The following is a 22651-nucleotide window of genomic DNA, read 5'->3' as shown; positions in this document are numbered from 1 at the left end:
AAATCGCTCCATATCTATTTCTATACTAGGTCCTTAGTGAAATGTTGTTTGCCTTTTATATCATCTAAAAATTGATTTCACACTAAACAAAATAGTCATTTAATTGTTTCCCTAATGTTGAGTACTTCAAAATTAACAAAAAAAATAAAAGTTTATTCTATTTTTTCCTTATTTGAATTGGGTAAAAGTCCTTACATTTAGACTTCAACCGACATGTAATAATAACTTAACTAAATCAAAACTGCTAACATTATCGTTAAAAGCAAAGTAAACCTCTTTTGTAAAATCCTTAAAATTTTTAAAAAGGAAAAAAATTAATTGGATATGCCAATATCTAAGAAAATATAAATGAACTAATATTTAGGATTCAAAATTCATAATTTACCAATTTTACTTTTTTGAAACTTTTCATCCTTTTAATTTATTAAAAAAGAATTTTATAAATTTCCAACTCAAAAATATGAATAGTTCGTACTAACAAGTTTGAATTGGAATAGAAGATCTTAAACTTTCAGTTGTAGCTAAATTCGAATGTGTCAAAGACTTCGTTAGAAGATAAAAATTACTCAGTACAATTAGGATACATTCTGTTTTTACTAAAAAAATTTAATCAATTCTAGGGGTCTAAGAAAAATTATTCATCATCTAAATATTGTTGAATGTTTTAAATAAAATAAAAAATAAGTATTAATTTTTCACCTTAAGGCTACGGATAATAGACCCTTATGATCCGGCCCTTCCCTGAACCTCGCACATTGCGAGAGCTTAGTACACTGGACTGCCCTTATATTAACTTTTACCTTAAATTTCTGTGACAATTATTGAATTTCAATCTAGAAATAAATTTATTTGGATTTGAATATTACCATCCAATTAAATTCTTTGTATGATAATTAAACATAATAATATGAACTCTCTTTTTATTTTTCGTATTTTCAATTTGAGTTCAAACATGAATAGGATGAAGTTCATATTAGGTACTTGAGCAAATATAATTCATATTTCTAAGACATTGAAGAGTTGCATTATATTTAAGCACAAGTCAACATATTATATACTCTGAGCTACTAAAACAAAACTCGTACATTGAAGTTATAATAAAGCATTAAATTACTTTTGTGTGGCATAGTTTCTTCCCCTATTAAGTTGACTAAATAGGATCAGTATTAATTATTTTCCATAGTTTATATTTTTTAAAATTATATTCAATAATTCAATTATACGGTTTAATAGTATTTGTGTAATTTTAAAAAATTTATACTCATCAATATAGAGTATTCGTGTAGCGCGCATATCCTAAAACTAATACTCCTAATAGTGCAGTTGCATCTCTTTCACTTCTTGCCAATTTCATATTTAATTCTAACTTCTTACTTATTACTTCAATTTATATGTTTTGTATTAATAACCCACAAAATACTTCATAAATTCTATTAGTATTTTTTTTCTTCATCTCATATGTCTCCGTCTATGTGCATTTGTGTGACTCTGATTGGTCCGGAGTTTCTCTAGGACAATAAGTTACATATCAGATATGTATATGTTTTTCTCTTCTTCTATTTTATCTTTAAAATTAATGTAGATTTCAATAAAATTCAAATGTACGTATCATATTTATTCTAAGTCTAAAATCCCCATAATTCATCTTTTGAAGGAGGGAAATTAATCTACATAGGTGGTCTTACAGTTTTTTTACATTGTCATATCAAATTGAGCTCCAATCCAAAGTGCTGAAAGAACAATGAGGAATAAACTTAATTACGGTAATAGAGAAGTTTGAAAGCACCACTTTCAGAACCAACAATTTAAGGCATACGATAACAAGGCTCTATTAATTGTCTTCTGATGTCAAGTTCATTTTACCACCTTCTGTTGTTGTGGAAAGTTTCTCTTTGAAGCCTCAGTTGTTACTTTTCAGTGCCATTATTTACTTTTCCCAGCCAACTTTATTTTGATTGAAAGAAAAAAAAAACTATAAGTAAAAAGGGGAATGTTCTGAATAGGTTCAAAAAACTCAACATAATTTGTTAATGAGAAACTAAATTAAAGTTTAACCTTTTATGGAACATACAAACAGGGGCGCCCTTTCATAAAGCAAGTAAAGCAACCGTTTTAGGTCCCATGTTTGTAGAGGTCCCATTTTATGTTACACCTAATAGACTATGTATAAATTTTTAAAAAAGGTTCTATGAAGTGAAAAAGTTTAATTTCTTTCTTTTATAGAGAAGAGGGATGTGTAACTGCTATGATTTCTACCTAGGAAATTGCACTTGAAATAAATATCAAACCTGAATTTCGTAAGAAACGTGTGATATATAGGAAGTAACAATTTGATGTTAATGTTGATAAAGAAATCTCAAAATCATTCGAAGGGTCCTTTAGAGTTAATTACTTTTATACATAATAGATAATGCTATTTTTTCACTTCAAAATAGATTTGAACAATTCAAAGCATATGAAAATATTATTGGCTTTTTTGTTGGTAGTAAAAACTAAGATCACTAGATGTTGGAAATTTAAAAAAAATATTGTCTTAATCTTGAATGTTCCTTAAAGCATAATAATCAATTCGATATTGATGGTTTAAATTTATTTTCTAAATTAAAATTATTAAGGAAAATAGTACAATTAGAAGATTACAGTTTAATTGATACATTTCATCAAATAAAAAGATTTAATTCTTTTCCAAATACCTAAATTTCTATGGAATAATGTTAATAACTCATGTTACTGTTGCTTCAACAGAAAGAAGTTTTCAAAATTAAAATTGATAAAATCTTACCTAAGAACAATAATGTCACAAGAAAGGTTAAACGGATTAGCTATATTTTCAGTTGAAAAATACTTATTAGAAGTTGTTGATTATAAGAAAACCATTAATAACTTTGTATCTAAGAAAGCTAAAAACAAATAGACTTCAAATAAATAAAAAGAAAAATTTAAAAAGTTAAGGCCCCTTAAAAAGTTTGGCTTTAGGCCACAAAATTCGTTGGGCCGCCCTTGCATATAAACTGATTTGTAGGTTCTATATCTGTTAAATGACAGTTTGCAGGGTTCATACAAGTACATTTTAGACATTTTTGTTGAATATAATTCGATATTTTGTTACTGTAAGTGAAGTAACACAACCAAAAATGAACTTAATTTGGATCAACCGATTAAGGATATGTACTCCGGACCATTATAGTCGTTTATTGCAAGTAAGTAGAGCAAAAATGCTGTGTGATGTTTGTAACCTAAAGAATACTAGGACAATCCAAACTGCAAGCATGGCTCTGACAGTTGTTCTCCATTGAGAAGTTGCTACTATTAGTAGTATATTACTGCCATTTAGAAGAAGCTTTGTTTTTTGTCATATGATCAATATCATTCAACTAAGTCAAGCTTATTTGTAGGCTGCACTCTTTATAATTGTCATATTTTCTTGGCTAGTTGAGCCACACGATTACTAAAATATCAGGAGAGTCAACAAATGGATTCTACTTTCCACTGCTGAAAATCCAAGAAAACTGACCTATATAAGCAACAAACAGTCAGAAAATAAAGGGACTTTCTAATCTGTAACTAGTAACTATCACCTTCCTTTTCATAGCCGTACTTTCACATACTCAATCAGCTCTAAGTTCAAATTTTTTCTAGAAAGACTTAATAGTTGAAGGAGACGAGATGTCTGAAAGTAGAATGGTACATCTCAGGTTAGAAACGAGAAAAGTAATACGCAAGGGTTATTTTGCCAGACAATAAAACTGAACTTACCTTCTGATTATTAACAAGTAAATGCAGAGGCTAGACACCTCTGATTTCAATATAGCAAGGCCTTTTACGCCAAAGTTGAATTGAGAGTAGAAAATCTTAGGAACAACAGAGCAACTGAGCCTTGTTTTCCTATACTCTGGTTTAACAGATCTACAAAGAACTAGAATGCTGCTGTTGATCTCCTAATACCTGTACATATGGTAGTGGTAAGAAGTGAATTAGAGGACAAAAGTGAAACATTTTCAATTTTTGATATACAATCACTAAGCATCTATGCTTATAAGAGCTACACTCCACAATATCAATATGTTAAAGCTATATATTACTAAAGAAAAAAGATCCAAATCTCATTCTTCAATCAGGTTATTTACATCTTGTTTTAGCTTTCAACCGTTGACATTTTTAAGTCATGTATAAGAAAACAGAAGTATTGGAACAAACAAAGCAACTTCTCATTATAGATGTAAGGGCAAAATCTTCTTAAATTAAACTGTTTTTGAAATACACTACACACGCAAGCAGATACAGAGACACTTATGTATATAGCAGGATATTCATGGAAACTTTAAATTAACGCAAAATGAAACAGACAGAGAAGTAACAACTCAACACTTCACATATGTTCATTGCTCAAGATAATGAGATTTGACCAATGACCCTAACATTCCAGAACATTCTCCCAAACAAACCTGAGCTCTTCAATTTGATACTTTAGATTTTGTCCAAATTGACTCATCAATGGATATATACCTAGTTTATACAGCAAAACATTGAATAAGTTGAACGAGTTACAATAGCTCTGTCAGTTTAAAACTACAGTTGCAGCACTTCAACATATTGTCAAAACAGCTACCACTTCAACATTCAATGGATTTAGGTAAAAATAAAAATCAACATCAACCCAACTCAATGACTACAATATCCATTAAGACAACCGAATTTGGATTAACAGATCAAAATCAAGCTCAATTTCAGAAAATGCATAAAGGACCTGCAGATTTGCAAAATTCAAACCAATTCATATGAGAAGCACCTTTGATTGAAACAAAATGAACTACAGATTTCATTAATCAAATACTAGTAAACCAGAGGTTTTACATATGCTTTGATCAAAAGGAGTCATTTGATTTACATCACTAACCCTAACGTCCAACAAAAGATGCAAACAAAACCCTAAGACAGATAAAAGAACATCAACCATAAGCATAAGCACAACAAAGCATCTTCCTAAGCCCTTTCACCACGAATCCTCCTGGCCAGCTGAATGTCCTTTGGCATTATGGTGACCCTCTTCGCGTGAATGGCACAGAGATTGGTATCTTCAAAGAGTCCGACAAGGTAAGCTTCAGCAGCCTCTTGAAGAGCAGCAACAGCACTGCTTTGGAACCTCAGATCTGTCTTGAAGTCCTGTGCTATTTCCCTCACCAGCCTCTGAAATGGCAGCTTCCTTATCAACAACTCAGTAGACTTCTGGTACTTCCTGATTTCCCTGAGAGCCACAGTTCCTGGACGGAAACGGTGAGGCTTCTTCACTCCTCCGGTCGCTGGAGCTGACTTTCTAGCGGCCTTGGTAGCTAGCTGCTTCCTAGGAGCCTTTCCACCGGTGGATTTGCGAGCAGTTTGCTTGGTACGAGCCATTCCGAATTTTTGATCAAAATATGAAAGAGTTTTGTAGATTGGGATCTGCTTTGGTTGGGGAATAATGGTGAGATGTGTGATGGGAAGTTATATAGGAGGGAAGGTGGGCGGGATATTTTTGGAAATTTTTAAAAAGAGTTTGAATTTTTTTAGCGGTGCGCTGATTGAGAGTGAATGAAGGCCGTTGATTGGTTAAGATTTGGTTTTAACGGTCAAGATCTGAATAGGATGATAGATCGGATAATAATCTCTGTGCTACCAAAGTAACAAATCTATAGTCGCCACGTTGATAAGCTAGTTACTCCCTAATTTGTTTCCTTTCCGGGTTTTTTAACATGTTTTCTTTCTGATTGTACTTAACGCGTTTACTTGTCTTTTCTTCCCGCAGATAGTGAATCCATTTTCTTTTTGGTCCGCTCTAAAAAAAATGATTCATTTTTAAATTTGGTAATAATTTAGCTTAAATTTACAATCTACCCTTAATGAGAAGTTTTTATAATCACACAAATACTCTGGGCCCTTTTTGACTTTTAGGACCACAAATTCCAAAATTTTTCATTTTTTCTTAAATTTCGTACTCAATCAAACAGGTTCACATAAATTGAAACGGAGGGAGTACTTAATTGAAAATAAACTGCTAATGAATCAAAAAATCAGAGGAGCTACATACGTTATCCCATTTTTCAGTTTTAAATTCCGAATGCCATCTGCTATTACAGTTACAATACCTTTGCTAATTTACCTCGATAATTTTCTGATGAGCGTAGCCTATTCTTAATTTTCCAACCAACTTTTTGCATTTACAAATCACTACAATTTACTTAAAATTAGTTCAAATATTGAGGAAGGTCAGTCATGAAAGTTGAGTTTTAATTAACAGCTACTATTTTACAAGCATAATAATCGTGATATAACTAGTAGAAGAGTAGTTAGCTCATCGAAAAATGAAATTAGCCAAGTAACAAATTAATCTTCCTATATATATTCTACGTACTCTCACATCAATTTCCATCAAAAAATAATCTGACGTCTTTTGTAGTCCAAATTAAAAGGATGAAGGTTTCAAGCGGAAACACTAGTACTCTAAAAATGCTTGTTTTATTCGTGGCCATCACAAGTTTAGTGATGAAAGAAAGCAATGCACATCCTTGTAGTGCAACTTTCTTTTCGGCATTGATTCAGCTCATTCCATGTAGGGCAGCAGTAGCTCCGTTCAGTCCGATCCCACCAAGCGAGGCGTGTTGCGCGTCGATCAAGGCATTAGGGCAGCCATGTCTCTGTGTTCTTATCAATGGCCCTCCTATTTCTGGTGTTGATCGAACCATGGCCTTGCAGCTTCCTGATAAGTGCACTGCCAACTTTGAACCATGTAATAAATGATGATCTCTTTAATATATCTCTATCTAAAATATTTTCTTTTTTTATGATGTTTGGCTGGTGAGTAAAAAATATTGCTAGTCAAGATTAATAAACACATTAGCATATCGGATAGTGTTTTGATGAATACTTTTGAGTATTAAGGCTAAGGAAAATGACTTATAGTAATGGAAGCCATCCGTTGTCACTTTCTAAGGGTATGGTAGAGAGGCTTGAGAAGGTGGACAATCCTTCAGTGAAGACCTAACGAGGGAAAGGCAACCCGATTGGGTGTCAGAGGATCCAATAGGCACCGGAGTAGATCTACACTAAAAAAAAAGAACTCGTTGGCTCCGCGTCCACCGAAAGTCAGTAACCTTCGTCACCGTCAGCATTTGGTACTCTCTCGATAGCTTCAATAGTTCACTGAAAGTCTTTGAGCCCGAAGAAAGTCATTTGTCCTTTTTTATGGAAAATATTCTGTGCTAACCAAACACCAAAAATTGACTTGCTTATGGAAAAACTTATAAAACAATCTACTCATAATTTATGCATATCCTAAGGAACTACATACTACTACTCCTTGTCATTTTTTCTTAACAAAGCCTAAAGTTTTTGTTTTAATTTTTTTTCTCTGTTGCAGGTGAACTTGCAAAGTAGGAGTACTAAATCTAGTAGCTGAGGTCGAGAAAGCAGTCTAGAATAAATGTGCTGGAGAGATAGGCTTATGGTGTTACTCTGAAAAAGTTCTAGCTATATTATTAACAATTAATGAAATATATGTACTAAATCAAAGTGTTTAAATTGTTATAGTTTATGTAGCTCGTCTTAATATTGTTACAATGTTCAATATAAGTACTATGTAGGGAAATTTTTATAAAGCACTATCTATTAGTAGTAATTAGCTATCTATAAATATCATTTGTTATATTACGGATTGTATATGTTTTCTGTTGTTATAAGATGTATTAGATGTATTTAAACTATTGTATTCATGAATACAGTAGCAAAAATAGGCGTGAATTAGGGAAGTCCAGCTAATTAGTTGTTGTATTCGAGTGTATTCGACTGTATTCATGGGTGAAACATGGGATTATAGCTGGACAGATTATTGTATTCGACTGTATTCACGGCATGGGGATTACACTATTTTTAAACGAAAAGTGAATCAATTAATATAATAGACACCTAATATAACTCAACAAACTTAATTATAACACATAAATTTTGTATTTCCAGTTATAAAAAAAGATTCTCAACCGAAAAATACCCTAAAAACATAGCAATCTTCAGAAAAATTATATAATACATCTGAATACATAAATTATATTAATTAAAAAATATATATGAATACATTCATGGCATATAGCGAGACAGTGAATACAATGAAATACATAGAATACAGCGGGATACATTGAAATACAATGAAAAAAAGATAGTGAATATAATGAAATACACGGAAATACAGCGAGATACATTGAATTACAATGGAAAAAAAAAAGAAAATGAATACAATGAAATACATGAAAATACAGCATGATACGTTGAAAATACATTGAAATATATTAACAGAAAATCAAGTTGCTCAACCCCAAACTCCGTCGTCTTTGTTCAAGAACAAACCCTAACTCCATATGAATCCATGGAATTAAAGTTTAATAATAGATCGCGGTTGAAAACAGGGGAAATTGACTGAAATTCAATTTGACTGTCGTAGATGAGTTCCATAGTTGAGAATTCCGAATCTAATTCCTTGTTGTTATCTCCGTCGAAGCAATCGCTAGCGTTCTCCTCCGCTGCCTCTTGAAATTCATCGGAGATTTTAGCGGCAATTTCAGCCAAGTATCCGAAGCTACTAAAGCTAGGGCACAAATAATTATCGTTTATGGCTTCCTGCTTGATTTTGTTCTAGATGATTGAGTAGAGCTGTGTAGGTTCGTTTTTTCTGTGTAGGTTTTTAATGTTGTGTTGTTTTGTGTAGGGAAAGATAATTGTTTGTTCTGTGTTGTGCTGGGCTGGGATCAGAGAGAACGTAGGTGATGTGGGTGAGAGGAATGGGGGAAGAGAATGACATGTATCAAAATAGAAAAAAAAAAATATTGTAACTGAATAGCGTATTTAGTGGATTAGGGTTAGGAGGTAACCAAAATTAGATATTTTGCTATAAACATTAAAAGGTATCTATAAAATATAATTTTTTTAAATAGTATTTATTTAAAATAAATAAAGTGTTAACCTTTGCTACAGGAGGTAAAAATTCCTACTATGTAATGCATAAAGTTCGATTTGGATCTCAGAGCAAGAATCTATCCACTAATTATTTGACATCTATATATCAGGTTTAATTTTAGCCTATATTATTTTATTTTCAAGGATTGCAGAGTAAAGGTCTTCATTGTGGATGTTGTCAAGTTTTAACATTCATTTGTTCGTGTACAACCATTAATCAAGTTAAACCATCTTTTCAAGGTCCATATACGAAAATTTGAACGCAAGTTAATTATCAAATGAGAATTGAGTTATAATTCATTGGTACAAAATTCTCTGAATTTTTATTGGTGTAAGACTTTAAAATTATAGCCTTCCATATTCCTACTCGGCCTCCCTTTCGCACCAAATTTGTTTTTTAAAGATGTCAGCTAACATTGTGTTTTTTCTTTTGGAATTTGTGTAAATAAGGGGAGGCTAATTAAATGATGATTTAAATGTGATTCACGATTTATTCTTATAGATACACTTGCAGGCTAATTAAATGATGATTTGAATAAGAGATCCACGATTTATTCTTATGGATACACTTGCAGGCTAACTCTACTTAGAGCAATGTTTTAAAAGGTGGGGCGTGAGGCGAGGTATTTTATGTCTGACGAGGCGAGGCGTAAGCCTTGAGACATGGGGCGTAAGTCCCAAGGATCTTTAAATTTTACTAATTTCAAGAATTTTAAGATAGTATAAAATTAAAAAAAATTATAAAAATTATATTAAAATCACAAAATTATAACAAATAATCTATTTAAAATATTTATAAATTATAATTCAACTATGAATAATACGAAAAGGATGACATATATCATAATATGCAAATTAGATGCAACGTCGTTACAATTCAAACATCAAAAGTAATATATTCGATACTAAATCTGATATGTATCTCATAGGGAGTAAAGAATCTTAAAAGAATTTCGATACTATAATTTGATATTTTAAATACTCCTTTTATTAATATACTTTCTATTTGAAAGAGAATTTATATAAAAACATAATCCACAATTTAAATATGATTCTCTAGCATCATTTATTTTTAAGTTTCAACAAGTTAATAAAGGGACACATAATTCACCATACTATACCACGATAACTAATTATTTGTAAATAATTACTAGTTAATATTGAGTTATTAAATTAATAAGTATTGTATCTCGTAAACGTAAAAAAAAATTAGGAAAATAATTATAAAAAATTATGGATTATTATATATTAAAGACATAACAAAAGTTAATAAACAAATACTTTTTAAATAAAAGATTTATTTAAAATTTACTATCATAGCAGTCTTAGTGGATAACGTGCAATAATTTTTCTTTTAATTATGACATAAAGTACTCTCAACTTAATGATTTAAGATTAAGAAAAAAGTAATTTTGAATAGTCAATGATTTATTAAGAAAATTTGAGGATTTACAAGGTTAGTTACACGCAATTGCATAAACTTCTATTAGGCGAGCCCAGTACGCTGGGTGTTGGGCGTGTCCGGGGCGTAAGCCCCGACGGCCGAAGCGTAAGTCTCACGGAACTAAGCCCCAAACATAAGTCCAAGGGCATTTTACGAGTGTTCCGCCCCAGGGCGAGCCCTAGGCGAGTTCCAATTCTGCTTTTTAAAACAGAGACTTAGAGCATGTTTGGCCAAGCTCGTTAAAAAAGTACTTGTTAAAAAATTTAAGATGTTTGGCCTAAATAAAAAAGTACTTTTGAGCCGCAGAAGCAATTTTTCTGCTTTTGAGGAGAAGCTATATATTCTAGCTTCTTCCAAGAAATAGAAGCAGAAGTAGAAAATTAATTTATTCAAGATAAAAATAAACTTACAATATATTTATATTTTCTAAATTATCCCTCATTAATTTAATATTTTTATTTTTCTTTTCCTTTTTCTTTTTATTTCTACTATAAATTTCTTCTCTTTTTTATTTTAATCATATTTTTTATTATATATTAAACGATGTATTTTGACATATTTAAATTATCATGTAAACAATAAGTAATACAAATATTTAATATTTTTGCTTTGTAATAACTATATTATATATTGATTGAAATTTTTAATTTATATTTTTACATTGCATTTTATATTTTAAGTGAATTCTTTTATAATAAATGTTTAAATTTTATTTTTCTTTTACTAATCACAAATTGAATATTTACTGTCTTTTTCGTAATATGATACTTTAAAATATCTTTTTAAAAGATTGGCTAAACAAAATGAATTTGCAGAAAACACTACTCAAACGAATTGGCCAAGCAAACTGTTATTTTGCAAAAGTATTCAAAAAGCACTTTGAACAAAAACACTTTTTAAAATAAGTATTTTTTTGGCAGTTTGGCAAAATGGGCTCTTAATATTATTTTGTTGTGTAACAAAATGGTAATTTGGCTATTGTATGGGTCGAAATCTGCCAGATAGTTTTCGAAATGAAATTACCTTGAAGGAAGAATTCTCGAGTCGTCATTAGTCGAGGTGGACCAGGAAGCAGAAATACTCATAGTCGTGGTCGAGATGTCGATAATGGCCGAGGTCGAACATTGGTGAAAAAAATGTCTAGTTTTCGAAACAAGATATTAAAGGGAATATTCTAGCGAATATTCTATGCATTTTGTACTATTAGAGTTTGTAAGAAATATGTCTCATATATATATATAAAGAGGGGCCAATGATATGAGACACGTGACATTCATCTGTAAGAAAAAACTTTTGGCAAAATATTCTCTTTCTTACTAAGATACAAGAATGACCTTTTCATCAAGATTCTCGTCAAAAATTATTCCCCACTTTCCATCAGATCCGAGAATAATTCAAACATTCAAGGATTTGTGTGTCACTCATCATAGTCAGAAGGAATAACCATCTAGTTCATCCTTTATTGGGTGAATCACTCCTTCTATTTACTTAAATGTCATTTATTATTACTCGTTGCTATTAAATGCTCTATTATCGCTCATATTACTTGGAATGATTATTGCACACCATTAATATACCTCTACCAGATCTGTCCAACGTTAATCACGCTTTTGGAACTCGCGTCTAGAAATATTATTATTAACTAGGTTTAACCCCTTATCACACAAATTTAATTATTTGAACCAAGGATTATACTTTTTGGTCAAATAATTTGGCGCCGCCTGTGGGGATTTCCTAGTTAAATTTTTAGTTTCTTCTATATCTATAGCTAACACGGGTCACTAACGTAAAAGAAAAAGTAAGAACAAGATCTCCTTTCTTTGTGTGCACGAATCCCAATAAAGTAGGTAACAGAGAAGAAAAGACGAGGATAATAAGTGACCTCCCAACCAACCTCATGAACGTCATCTATGAAAGTTGTGAAACGGCAGACAAAAAATCAACGCCGAATGCCTCCCCTAGATGAGATGGGTCCCCTCCTCCTCACTGCAGTATCACGAAATCTCTTGGTAAAGGAGCCTCCACCTCTATAGCGGAGGAGACTCCCCTAGCTGTAAAAAAAACTCCTTGAGATAACTGACACACTAACTAGAGTCCTCCATAAGCGCGCTCGGGACACATCTGCAGAAAATGCAAGGGCTTGCGTTACACAACCAGCATACGAGTTGCACAACCAACTCCCTCCTCCAACGACATGTATTACTCATAATGTCATTAATAGTGCATTTGACGACATTCTCGCAGCCATTCTAAAAAATGGATGGAGGAAATGGAGAATAAGAACAAAGCACTTCGGGATCAAATAAAAGAATATCAAGAAAGGGTCGATAAAATATCGGGCGCCCCTAAACTCTTGCCAAAGAAAGATGCTGGCCGGTTCGTCGAGAAGCCATATAATGATGACGCCGCCCCAGATGTCATACCAAAAACCTTTAAAATGCCGCCCTACCTCAGGATATATGATGGCAAACCAGCACTGAAGATTATGCCGCCGTGAAAGGTAATGACCTCGCCAAAAGAATAATTGTCTTCCATTTTGTTGAAAAAAATCGGTGAAACCCTCACGGGAGGAGCGTTAACATGGTATTCACATCTACCTGCACGTTCCATAGTGAGTCCCCAATGTGGTCATGGTAAAAAAGAAGAATGGGAAATAGTGGATGTGCGTGGATTTCACAGGTTTGAACAAAGCATGCCTCCAAGGATTCGTCCCCATTACCCCATATCGACCAACTCATTGATGCGACAGTCGGGCACGAACTACTGAGCTTCTTGGACACTTATTCAGGTTTTAATCAAATCCTCATGGAGGAAGAGGATCAGGAAAAAACCACATTCATCACCCATCAAGGGACATACTGCTATAAAGTTATGCCCTTCGGGCTAAAGAACACGGGGCGACTTATCAAAGGTTGGTGACGAGGATGTTTAAGAACCAGCTCGGTAAAATAATGGAAGTCTATATAGATGACATGCTAGTCAAGTCAAAAAGGAAAGAAGACCATATCGACCATCTGAGAGAAACTTTCGATATACTCAGATGATACGGAATAAAGTTGAACCCCGAAAAGTGAGCATTTGGCGTGGCCTCAGGAAAGTTTCTAGGTTTCCTAGGCTGGTATCACAAAGAGGGATCAAGGTCAATCCTAACCAAATCAAAGCCATAGAGGGGATACCGGAACACTTAACCACTAAAAAGCAGGTTCAAAGTTTGACTGGACGAATCGCCTCCCTATCAAGGTTCATTTCATGATCGTCAGATAGATGTTACAAATTCTTTGCCGTACTTAAGAAGGATAACAACCTCTAATGGACTTATGAGTGCGTCCAAGCCCTGAAGGAATTAAAAGCATATTGTCATCGCCACCACTGCTTTCCAAAACCCAGGGAATCGTTTCCTCATTTACCTTACTGTACCCGAAGTAGCTATGAGCGCAGTCCTGATTTGAGAAAACAAATGTACGCAATCCCCCATCTATTATATTAGAAAAATATTAGTTGACACCAAGACAAGGTATCCTCACCTCGAAAAACTAGCCCTGGCCTTAGTCGTAGCTTCACGAAAGTTTAGACCGTATTTCCAATTCCATCTCATCTCGGTCGTCACAACTTCCCCCTAATAAGAATTTTTCATAAACTCGAGCTATCGGGAAGGGTGGACAAGTGGGCCACCGAGCTGAGCGGGTACAATATCATGTACCAACCGTGAGCAATAAAGTCACAGGTGCTCGCTGATTTCATCGCCGACTTCAGCGCAAAAGTAATGCCCGAAGTTGAAATAGAAACCGCTCAAACTTCCCCCAAGCACGAGACCTCTGGGTCCTATATACTGACGGCGCACCCAATGCATCAGGGTTCGGATTGGGACTCATACTCGAAGTCCCAACAGGCAAAGTAATTCGCTAGTCCATGAGGTGCCCAGATATGACTAACAATGAGGCCGAATATGAGTCTGTAATTACAGGTTTGAGACTAGCACTCAAGTACGGGGAATATGGTTAAAACTACATGGCAATTCCCAACTCGTAGTCAACCAAGTCATAAGGACTTACCAAATCAAAGATCAAATATTGCAAAAATATCAAACTAAATCTGCAAGCTGCTGCCCGAGTTTGACGAATGTCAACTCGACCAAATTCTCCGAGCACAGAACACTGAGGCAGATGACCTCGCTAAACTAGCCGCAGCCACCAAAAGCATCGCAACCGGAGACAAAAACATAGTTCACCTCCTCAACTCATCGCTTGATCAAGTCGAGGTAAAAACCGTAAGCTTAACTTGGGACTGGCGCAATTGTATTATAACGTATTTGCAGGACAACACACTCCTAAATAATAAAAAAGAAGGCAAGAAACTGAGAATGCAAGCGGCCAGGTATAATGTCATCCACAATGACCTGTATAAGAGAACTTACAACGACCTTCTAGAAAAATGCTTGGGTCCGAACCAGACGCGGCACGTCCTTGAAGAGGTCCACGAGGGCTGTTGATACCCAATTTTTCCTCATATATTTTTTATATACATATATATAATTTCAAAATAGAACATATGCAGTTATAAGCATGCATGAGCATTTTTATAATTTTTTATATAATTTTTAAAAGCTCCAAATTGATTTATTTCTTCCCTTTTTATTTATAAAATTTCCAATAATTATCCTTCAAAATTATTTTTGTGGTGATTTAGTCATATAAATTCTTTATTTATGCCAAAATATTGTTTAAATATTTTAGTGCATTTTTATAGTTGCATTTATATTTTTTAGGCTAAATTGCATATCTTTGCAATAATAGCCCTACTAACGCATAATTACGTTATTGACGCAAAAAATGATCTCTTATATTTTTAAAATGTTAAAAAACTATTTTAAATTATTTAAGTATATGAAAATATTTTTTTAAAATCATTTATTATTTTTATAAATTATATAGGATTAAAAGTGGCTACTTCAAACCTAGCCTATTTTTATTTCAATTTCAGCCTTAATTCTAACCCAATACCCAGCCCAACTTTTAAACCTAAACCTACCCAGGCCCAAATACCTACCTGCCCAACCCAATACCCGGCCAAATCCTGGTCGTTAATTATTTTGATCAACGATCCAGGTTCCCTCTTTCCATAATTAAACTCACCTATACCCCGAAAACCTAATCATTTTACCACCCTTCCCCCGCCGTCACCTAATCCTCTCTACTCTCAAACGCTCTCAACCTAACTCTAATCCAATCCCACTGACCTTCATCTATGGCTATCTCTGGTGGTTTCTCACCACCTCCCGGGCCTCCGATGGCCTCTCTCACGTTAATCTTGCCATCTCTGGGACCCTCAAGGGACCAAGGCTAGTTGACTTGCATTTATGGTTCCTCTCTCGCCTGTTTCAGGCCATTCCGGTGTGATTTCGAGTAAGATCGTCCTATATTGACTACGATCTATGGGGTTTTCAGTATGTTTCTTCACCTCTGTGCCGTTCTCGTTGAAACCCTAAATTTCTTTTTCTGAACCTCTTAGATCTGTATAGATCTGAGAGGATCTAGACTTATTTCATATGAGTTTCACAATAACCTTGAGATTCTTTACAAGAATCGTATGATTTTCAAGAGATTTTTCATTTTTTCCTAAAACTAGGGTTTCCGGAATTTCTTTTTAAAAAATTGTTTGATGATTTTTTGTGTTTAATTTTCTGCTTCTCATATATTTTGACTGATTTTATAAGTCTGCTACAACCTTAACTCGCTTGTACCAAAAGCCCTAATTTTTGGGGTTCTTCGTTTGGTTTCTGAGTATTAGTACATCTGACTGATTCTTGCTTTAAGTTCTTGTGATTTCTCGTGACTTTCTTGCCCTAATATGCTTCTACTGATTTTCTTAGTTTGACCTTTCACTGATTCTATGTGCTTGTGTTCGTCTTGACTATTCATGTCAAGACCTGTATCTTTTTCATTGAATCAGTGTTGTTTAACTTTTTGTTTTGTTAAAGTTATATGTCGATTCCTGACTATTCATGTTTTACCTTATTTATATGTTAAACATGCTGACTCTTTCATGACTTTCTCTTTGATTATTCTAAATTCCTTATTTCTTGGTTTGATTTGAACACTTTCCCTTAAACTTTCGATTCTTACCTTTCTACTCGATTATATGTTGGGTAAATCGGGTAGATACCATGCCTATAGGGTTGTGTTAGTTCAAATGCATTTGCTATGTTTGCTTTACTTTCATAGTAATAGAAATCATGCCTATAGGGTCCAAATGGCTTTAATAATAAAGATCATGCCTATAGGATTAAAATCAGCTTTAATAACTAGATACCATGCCTATAGGGATTAAAATCAGCTCTAATAGAAATCATGCCTATAGAACTTAAAATTAGTTTAGTTAAAAAAATCAGTCTAATTCATGTTTGAACTAGTTTAATTAACTGTCGGTTTATTTAAATAAGTTTCCAAACGCTGCCTTAAATCAATACTGCTAGAAAGCATGCCTATAGGATCTCAAATTGCCTATTTTAAAAACTGTTCACCGTTTTACTGCATTCCTAATCAATATAGATACTATATTTTTAGGACGTCACCGTTATGCATTTAGGCAAGCCTCTAGGGCGATTTAAATTCTGCAACTACAAAACTGTGCTTTGTTATTTAAACTGTTCAGATTTAATAGGTCTAAATCAGTAGGCAAGCTAAATAGGTTTTTGACACTTTGTCCTAATTCAAAACTGTATAGTCCCTGCTCACCTAGATATCATGTTCTAGGATTTTCTTTTAAATACCTGACTGATGTTTGAAGACGTGCATTTACTTGTTATATTTGTGGAGGTGACTGTGAGCCTGTAATTTGTTCTCTTTAACTGCATTCCTAATTGTTCTTAATTGACGCCTAGACTTTTATCCTTTAAAACCTTAGGGTAGTCTAGAACTGTCCAAAAGTAGAGTCCTAAAATGCCTCCAGAGCCACAAGGAAGGGACGGGTAGTGCACGCATATGACATTTATCAAGGCTATTAGAACGCTTTAGGCTATGACCAAGGGGAGGGAATTGGGTAGTAAGGATATGATGACTACGCACTAATGTCATATGTAGCCCCTCATTGAGGAGTGATTATCGGGCATTGCGTGGGGTGATCCTGTAGGCTAACCAACCTAGTACCCCTCTTTCCCAAATTCCCAATGTTTAAACTTTACTTTTCTATATGTATGCAACTTGTTCAAGTCTTTTCCTTTTTAATCTCATTGCTTGAGTCATATAATGTCCAAAACATGCCTTTATTTGCAAGTATGTGTTTAAACTATTTGTTAAAAAGGACTAATTCATAAGTATAAGTTCGGAAGAGACCCACCATTGTGGAACGAGAGGGGTGCCTAACACCTTCCCCTCAAGGTTATTTCGAGCCCTTACCCTAAATCTCTGGTATTGCAAACTAGTCTAAGAGTTAATCGCTTTAGGTGCCCTAATGCACCATAATCCGTTAGGTGGCGACTCTTCAAAAAACCCAAATTCCCAAAAGGAAATGAGTTATTACCCCCATGAATGTCGAAACCCGGACCTCTCTCTCTCCCCGCTGAGGGAAAAAGGGGGCGCGACAGCATGACGACTCTACTGGGGATATTTTAGGCTCTTACCATAACGAACTTATCTTTTGTGAATTATTCCAAGCATTCTTTATCCCGTATCTTTTCCCCTCATTTGGATTTAACTGCCTATTTTCTTTTAAGAATTTACGATTCTTTTATTCCTGAAACTGACTTGTCTCTTTGTTTTCTTTTTCGTAACTATCTTTCAATTATTTAAATACTATATTTATTTTTCCTACGTGCAAATACTTGACTACATGTTATTTATTGCTGTATAAATCATGTTCCACATCATATTCTACTCATGCGTATCAAATCATATAGCAATGCTTGATGAGTGGTTGCGCTCTTCCTATTTATTACCCTTAAATTCGGAAAGGCTTATTTGCGGTAAAACTAGTCGATCAGCGGTACAGTCGATGGTTCCGTGCCTTTCCTCCTCAAGTTGTCCGCTTGAGGGTACTAGTCTAAACCCCCATAGTAGTCTTACTCTGATTATAATTGTGCATGCATCATGGTCAAACCTAGTCGGATTAATATGTTGTCCACATAATAATCCTTTAAGACGAGCCTTATCCAAAAGTCCACCGGGTTTCCATAATCCCAACGAACACAACTACGTTCTGCGCATTAATTTGTAGAACTAAATGTCAATATGCTAATCATGAATGTATAAATAGTCGAGTCTAGTGGGGGGAGAAGGGCCTAACCCTTTTGTTTTGTAGAATATGAGGCACGAGGTCCCTAGATTCGGTATGGTTAGCAACATTCCACCATTGCTGCTAGATTGGTAGGAAGACCTTTCCTCAAGTGACAAGAAATATGTAAGAAAGTACCTGGGTAACTTGCCTTCCCTGCTAGATATTGAGCCAAACAACAAGTTGATCGAGGCTGCCACTTTGTTCTGGGACAGTGAGAGGTCTATGTTCCATTTTGGCAACATAAAAATGACACCACTTCAAGAAGAAATTAGAGGGCTTGCGAGATTGACTTGGGATAGTCCTAGGTTACTGGTGCCAGAGAACCGTACTGGTAAAGGATTCTTAAAGATGATGGGCTGAAGAAAAATACTGACCTGGCATGCTTGAAGGAATCTTACATACCCTTCGAATATCTGTATGAGAGGTATGGCCATAGCAAGTCCTACCGTACCTACCATGATGAGCTCTCTCTCACTTTTCTGGGCCACATCCACCGTAGAGTGTTCATATTCATTGTATGCTTCTTAGGCCTGATAGTATTCCCAATGAAAAGGGAAAGAATCCACATTAGGTTGGCCATGATCGCTAAGACTTTGATGGAAGGGATCAATGAACAGACGTACACTATAGTCCCCATGATCATAGACGACATCTACATGGATTTGGAACGCTGTCAAAGAGGTGTTAAGCATTCAAGGGTTGTAACTTGTTGCTGCAGTTGTGGTTGTTAGAACATTTTCAAAAAGGTCACTATCGCCAAAAATTTCCACGAAGGGCTTGGAACGACCATATTACCTTCCATCACCTCAAGCGGATGACTTACATTCAGACGGGTTTGCTCAGCCGGAAAGTGCCAAAGAATGGGTAGAGTTCTTCAACAATCTAACCGAGGAATAAGTGCAATGGATGTTTGAATAGTTCCCAACAGACGAGTTCATCATCAGATCCAGGGACGCTTCACACCTGGTACTGATTGGGTTGAGAGGGATATACCCTTATGTCCCTATCCGAGTTATGAGGCAAGTAGGAAGGAAACAGGTTGTACCAAGGGTTGCCAAGATGAGTCATTTCAGGGCAGATTTTCAAGACGACGACGTCCCTTACAAGTGCCAAGCCCAGAACATGTGGCACTACAAAATCATTATGGAAAAGAACACCGTTGAGCCAGACATGTATCATGTGGGGTGTGAACCTCTCTATCCAGCATGGTTAGAGGATAATCTAAAAGGAATGGTGATGCCAGGAGCCGGTCGAAGGAATAGAATTATAGACGAAGAAGCTGAAGCTCAAGTCAAATACAACAGGATGCGCAAGAGGGTCCACGACTTGGAGAATAAGCACCGGGAAATACATGAGAGGAATGTGAGGTTGATCGAAGAATGGAAAGAAATGGCGGTCACTTCCAATAGGAAGTTAGAATATCTGGAGCGAGGAATAGTGGAGTTGGAAGGTAAAGTCATAAAGAGGATCGAGAATTGCCAGAATGCTGAAGGAACTGAAGGAGGACATCTGGCAAAAGCCTACTTGCTATTGGGTCTGCGCGAGCTGGGGGACCTGTATGATGGAGTTAGGAAGATCGAATCTAGGGAAGGTCCTTCTAGGACCAAATATGCTAGATTTATTTGTTTTCCTGAAATGTAATAAGGCCAAGTGTCAGTAGTGACTTATTTTTCTATTATCTTAGTGTCATTTTGGGATTCGTCCATTTCATATTATGAAATAAAGTATTTACTGGCATCTAAAGTTCTCCAAATCTACTTGTCGCTAGGCCTACTTCGGTCGCAATGGGGCTCCCAAATTAGGACACGAATTTATATTTCCGCAATATGTGTTTAAATACTACAAACATTTCAGAATCCTTACTGACTTGTTACCTTTTTGTTTTCCTTATTTTGATTATTCCCATCCCCTTAAGTTGGTTCGCTCATACTGGCCTCATCAGCATATCATAGCAGATCTAGAGGGACTCCACCACCTCCTCCTCCAAGCAATACAAAAGGCAGATGAAAAGCAAAAATGGACGACTTAAGTGGTATCCGAAAAGAGAATATTGAGAACACAGAAACTTCAGATGGTTGTAGTACTCCGGTCCCAAATGATCTAGTCTTGAGACTGGAACAAAAGATACTGGAATTGCAAGGAGAACTTGAGCAGGTCCGCAACTTGGCAAACTTGTCACTCACCCTAAATGTCCCTGACATCAACCAACATAACACAAAGAACCCAACACCTCCCCAAAACACACAAAACCAACATCCACAAAATCCTCCCGTACCAAATCAATATGCAACCCACCCCAAAATCTCAATCCTCTACCAATACCAACCCCGCCACAACACCACCATCAACCAATTCAGTACCTACCAACCACCACTTAGCACACTCCCCAAAACACACCATAACCCATTCCCGATCCCCAAAACTCAACTAATGACCATCATTACACCCAAGTCCTTGGCACCCATCAAAGCACCCCTCTATATGTAGAAACTGTATCTCACTCTATCCAACCAATCTCCTATACACCGGAATCCTCCGAGAAGGACCTGCTCATTAAGAACATGGCTAAAGAACTCAAGAAGTTGACGAGTTGAGTTCAGGATATTGAAGGCGACAAAGGAATAGAAGGTTTGAACTGTGAAGACCTATGCATACAGCCAGATATAGAATTGCCAAAGGGGTACAAACCTCCCAAGTTCGAGATGTTCGATGGTACAGGTGATCCTAGGGTCCATCTGAGGACCTATTGTGACAATCTTGTTGGGGTCGGGAAAGACGAAAAGATTCGAATGAAACTCTTTATGAGGAGTCTTACTGGGGATGCTTTGTCTTGGTACATCAGCCAAGATCCCAAGAAATGGTCCACTTGGGTAAGTATGGCATCAGATTTCATGGACCGATTCAGGTTCAATACAGAAAATGCACTAGATGTTTTCTACATTCAGAATCTTAAGAAGAAACATACTGAGACTTTCTGTGAGTATGCTACTTGTTGGAGGTCGGAAGTGGCCAAGGTCAGGCTATCTTTGGATGAGGAACAAATGAACAAGTTCTTCGTCAGAGCACAGGATCCACAATATTATGAAAGGTTGATGGTTATCGAAAATCATAAATTCTCTGGTATTATCAAACTCGGAGAAAGAATCGAAGAAGGAATCAAGAGCGGGATGGTAACAAATTTCGAGGCATTACAGGCCACAAACAAGGCGTTACAATTAGGTGGCATATCAAATAAGAGAGACGTCGGGGCAGTAATGGTGGCCCAGGACCCGAAATCTTCACTTACCTATCAAACAACTCCACCCACATATCAAATACCTCCACTCACATATCAAACACCTCCGCCCACATACCAAGCATCACCACCTACATATCAACCTTCATCTCCTAGATATTCCCAACCAGCCACTGTCCATCACACCTATAACTCCCAACCATCCCACTTCTAGTCACCTCTAACTCGTTAAAAATTTCCAAGACCAAGACCCAATTTCGACTGCAAGCCTCCCAGACAATACACCGCCATTGCTGAACCTATAGACCAACTATATGAAAGGTTGAAAACCACTGGTTATGTCACCCCCATTTCTGTTGTGTCATTAGAGAATCTATCCCAATGGGTCAATCCAAACAAAACTTGTGTGTACCATTCCGGTATGAAAGGGCACACCACTGATGAGTGCCGAACATTGAAGTATAAGATCCAGACGCTAATTGACAACAAGGTCATACAGGCCAATGAAGCCACACCTAATGTCCGCAACAACCCCCTCCCTGATCACAGAGGTAGTGGAGTACATGTGATAGAGACGAAAAAAGAATGGGACCCTGAAGGGTCGATTGGGCTTATTCAAGAAGGCGAGGACTTTAAAGTTGCAGTCACACTTACTCCTATTGTGGTACAGACTCAATCACCAATCGAGGTTGAGGTAGCTGCACCGGTTCCATTTGAGGTAG

The 22651-nt window shown here is 35.6% G+C and overlaps 2 protein-coding genes across 2 annotated transcripts; one reads left to right on the top strand and one right to left on the bottom strand.

The window, feature by feature from the left end:
- Positions 1-4790: 4790 nt before the first annotated feature.
- LOC104237070 (histone H3.2) lies at positions 4791-5458 on the bottom strand. The gene has a single exon (XM_070156106.1). The coding sequence runs from the start codon at positions 5392-5394 to the stop codon at positions 4984-4986; it is 411 nt and encodes a 136-aa protein (XP_070012207.1). The 5' UTR covers positions 5395-5458; the 3' UTR covers positions 4791-4983.
- Positions 5459-6447: 989 nt separating this feature from the next.
- Positions 6448-7410, top strand: LOC104237071 (non-specific lipid transfer protein GPI-anchored 15). The gene is made up of 2 exons (XM_009791148.2): positions 6448-6763; positions 7394-7410. The coding sequence occupies exons 1-2, from the start codon at positions 6448-6450 to the stop codon at positions 7408-7410; spliced, it is 333 nt and encodes a 110-aa protein (XP_009789450.1).
- The last annotated feature ends 15241 nt before the right edge of the window (positions 7411-22651 follow it).

Source organism: Nicotiana sylvestris, chromosome 9 (assembly GCF_000393655.2).
Source record: "Nicotiana sylvestris chromosome 9, ASM39365v2, whole genome shotgun sequence".
Lineage (NCBI taxonomy): Eukaryota > Viridiplantae > Streptophyta > Magnoliopsida > Solanales > Solanaceae > Nicotiana > Nicotiana sylvestris.
Note: the sequence above shows the minus strand (reverse complement) of the source record. Positions and strands in the feature narration are given on the sequence as shown.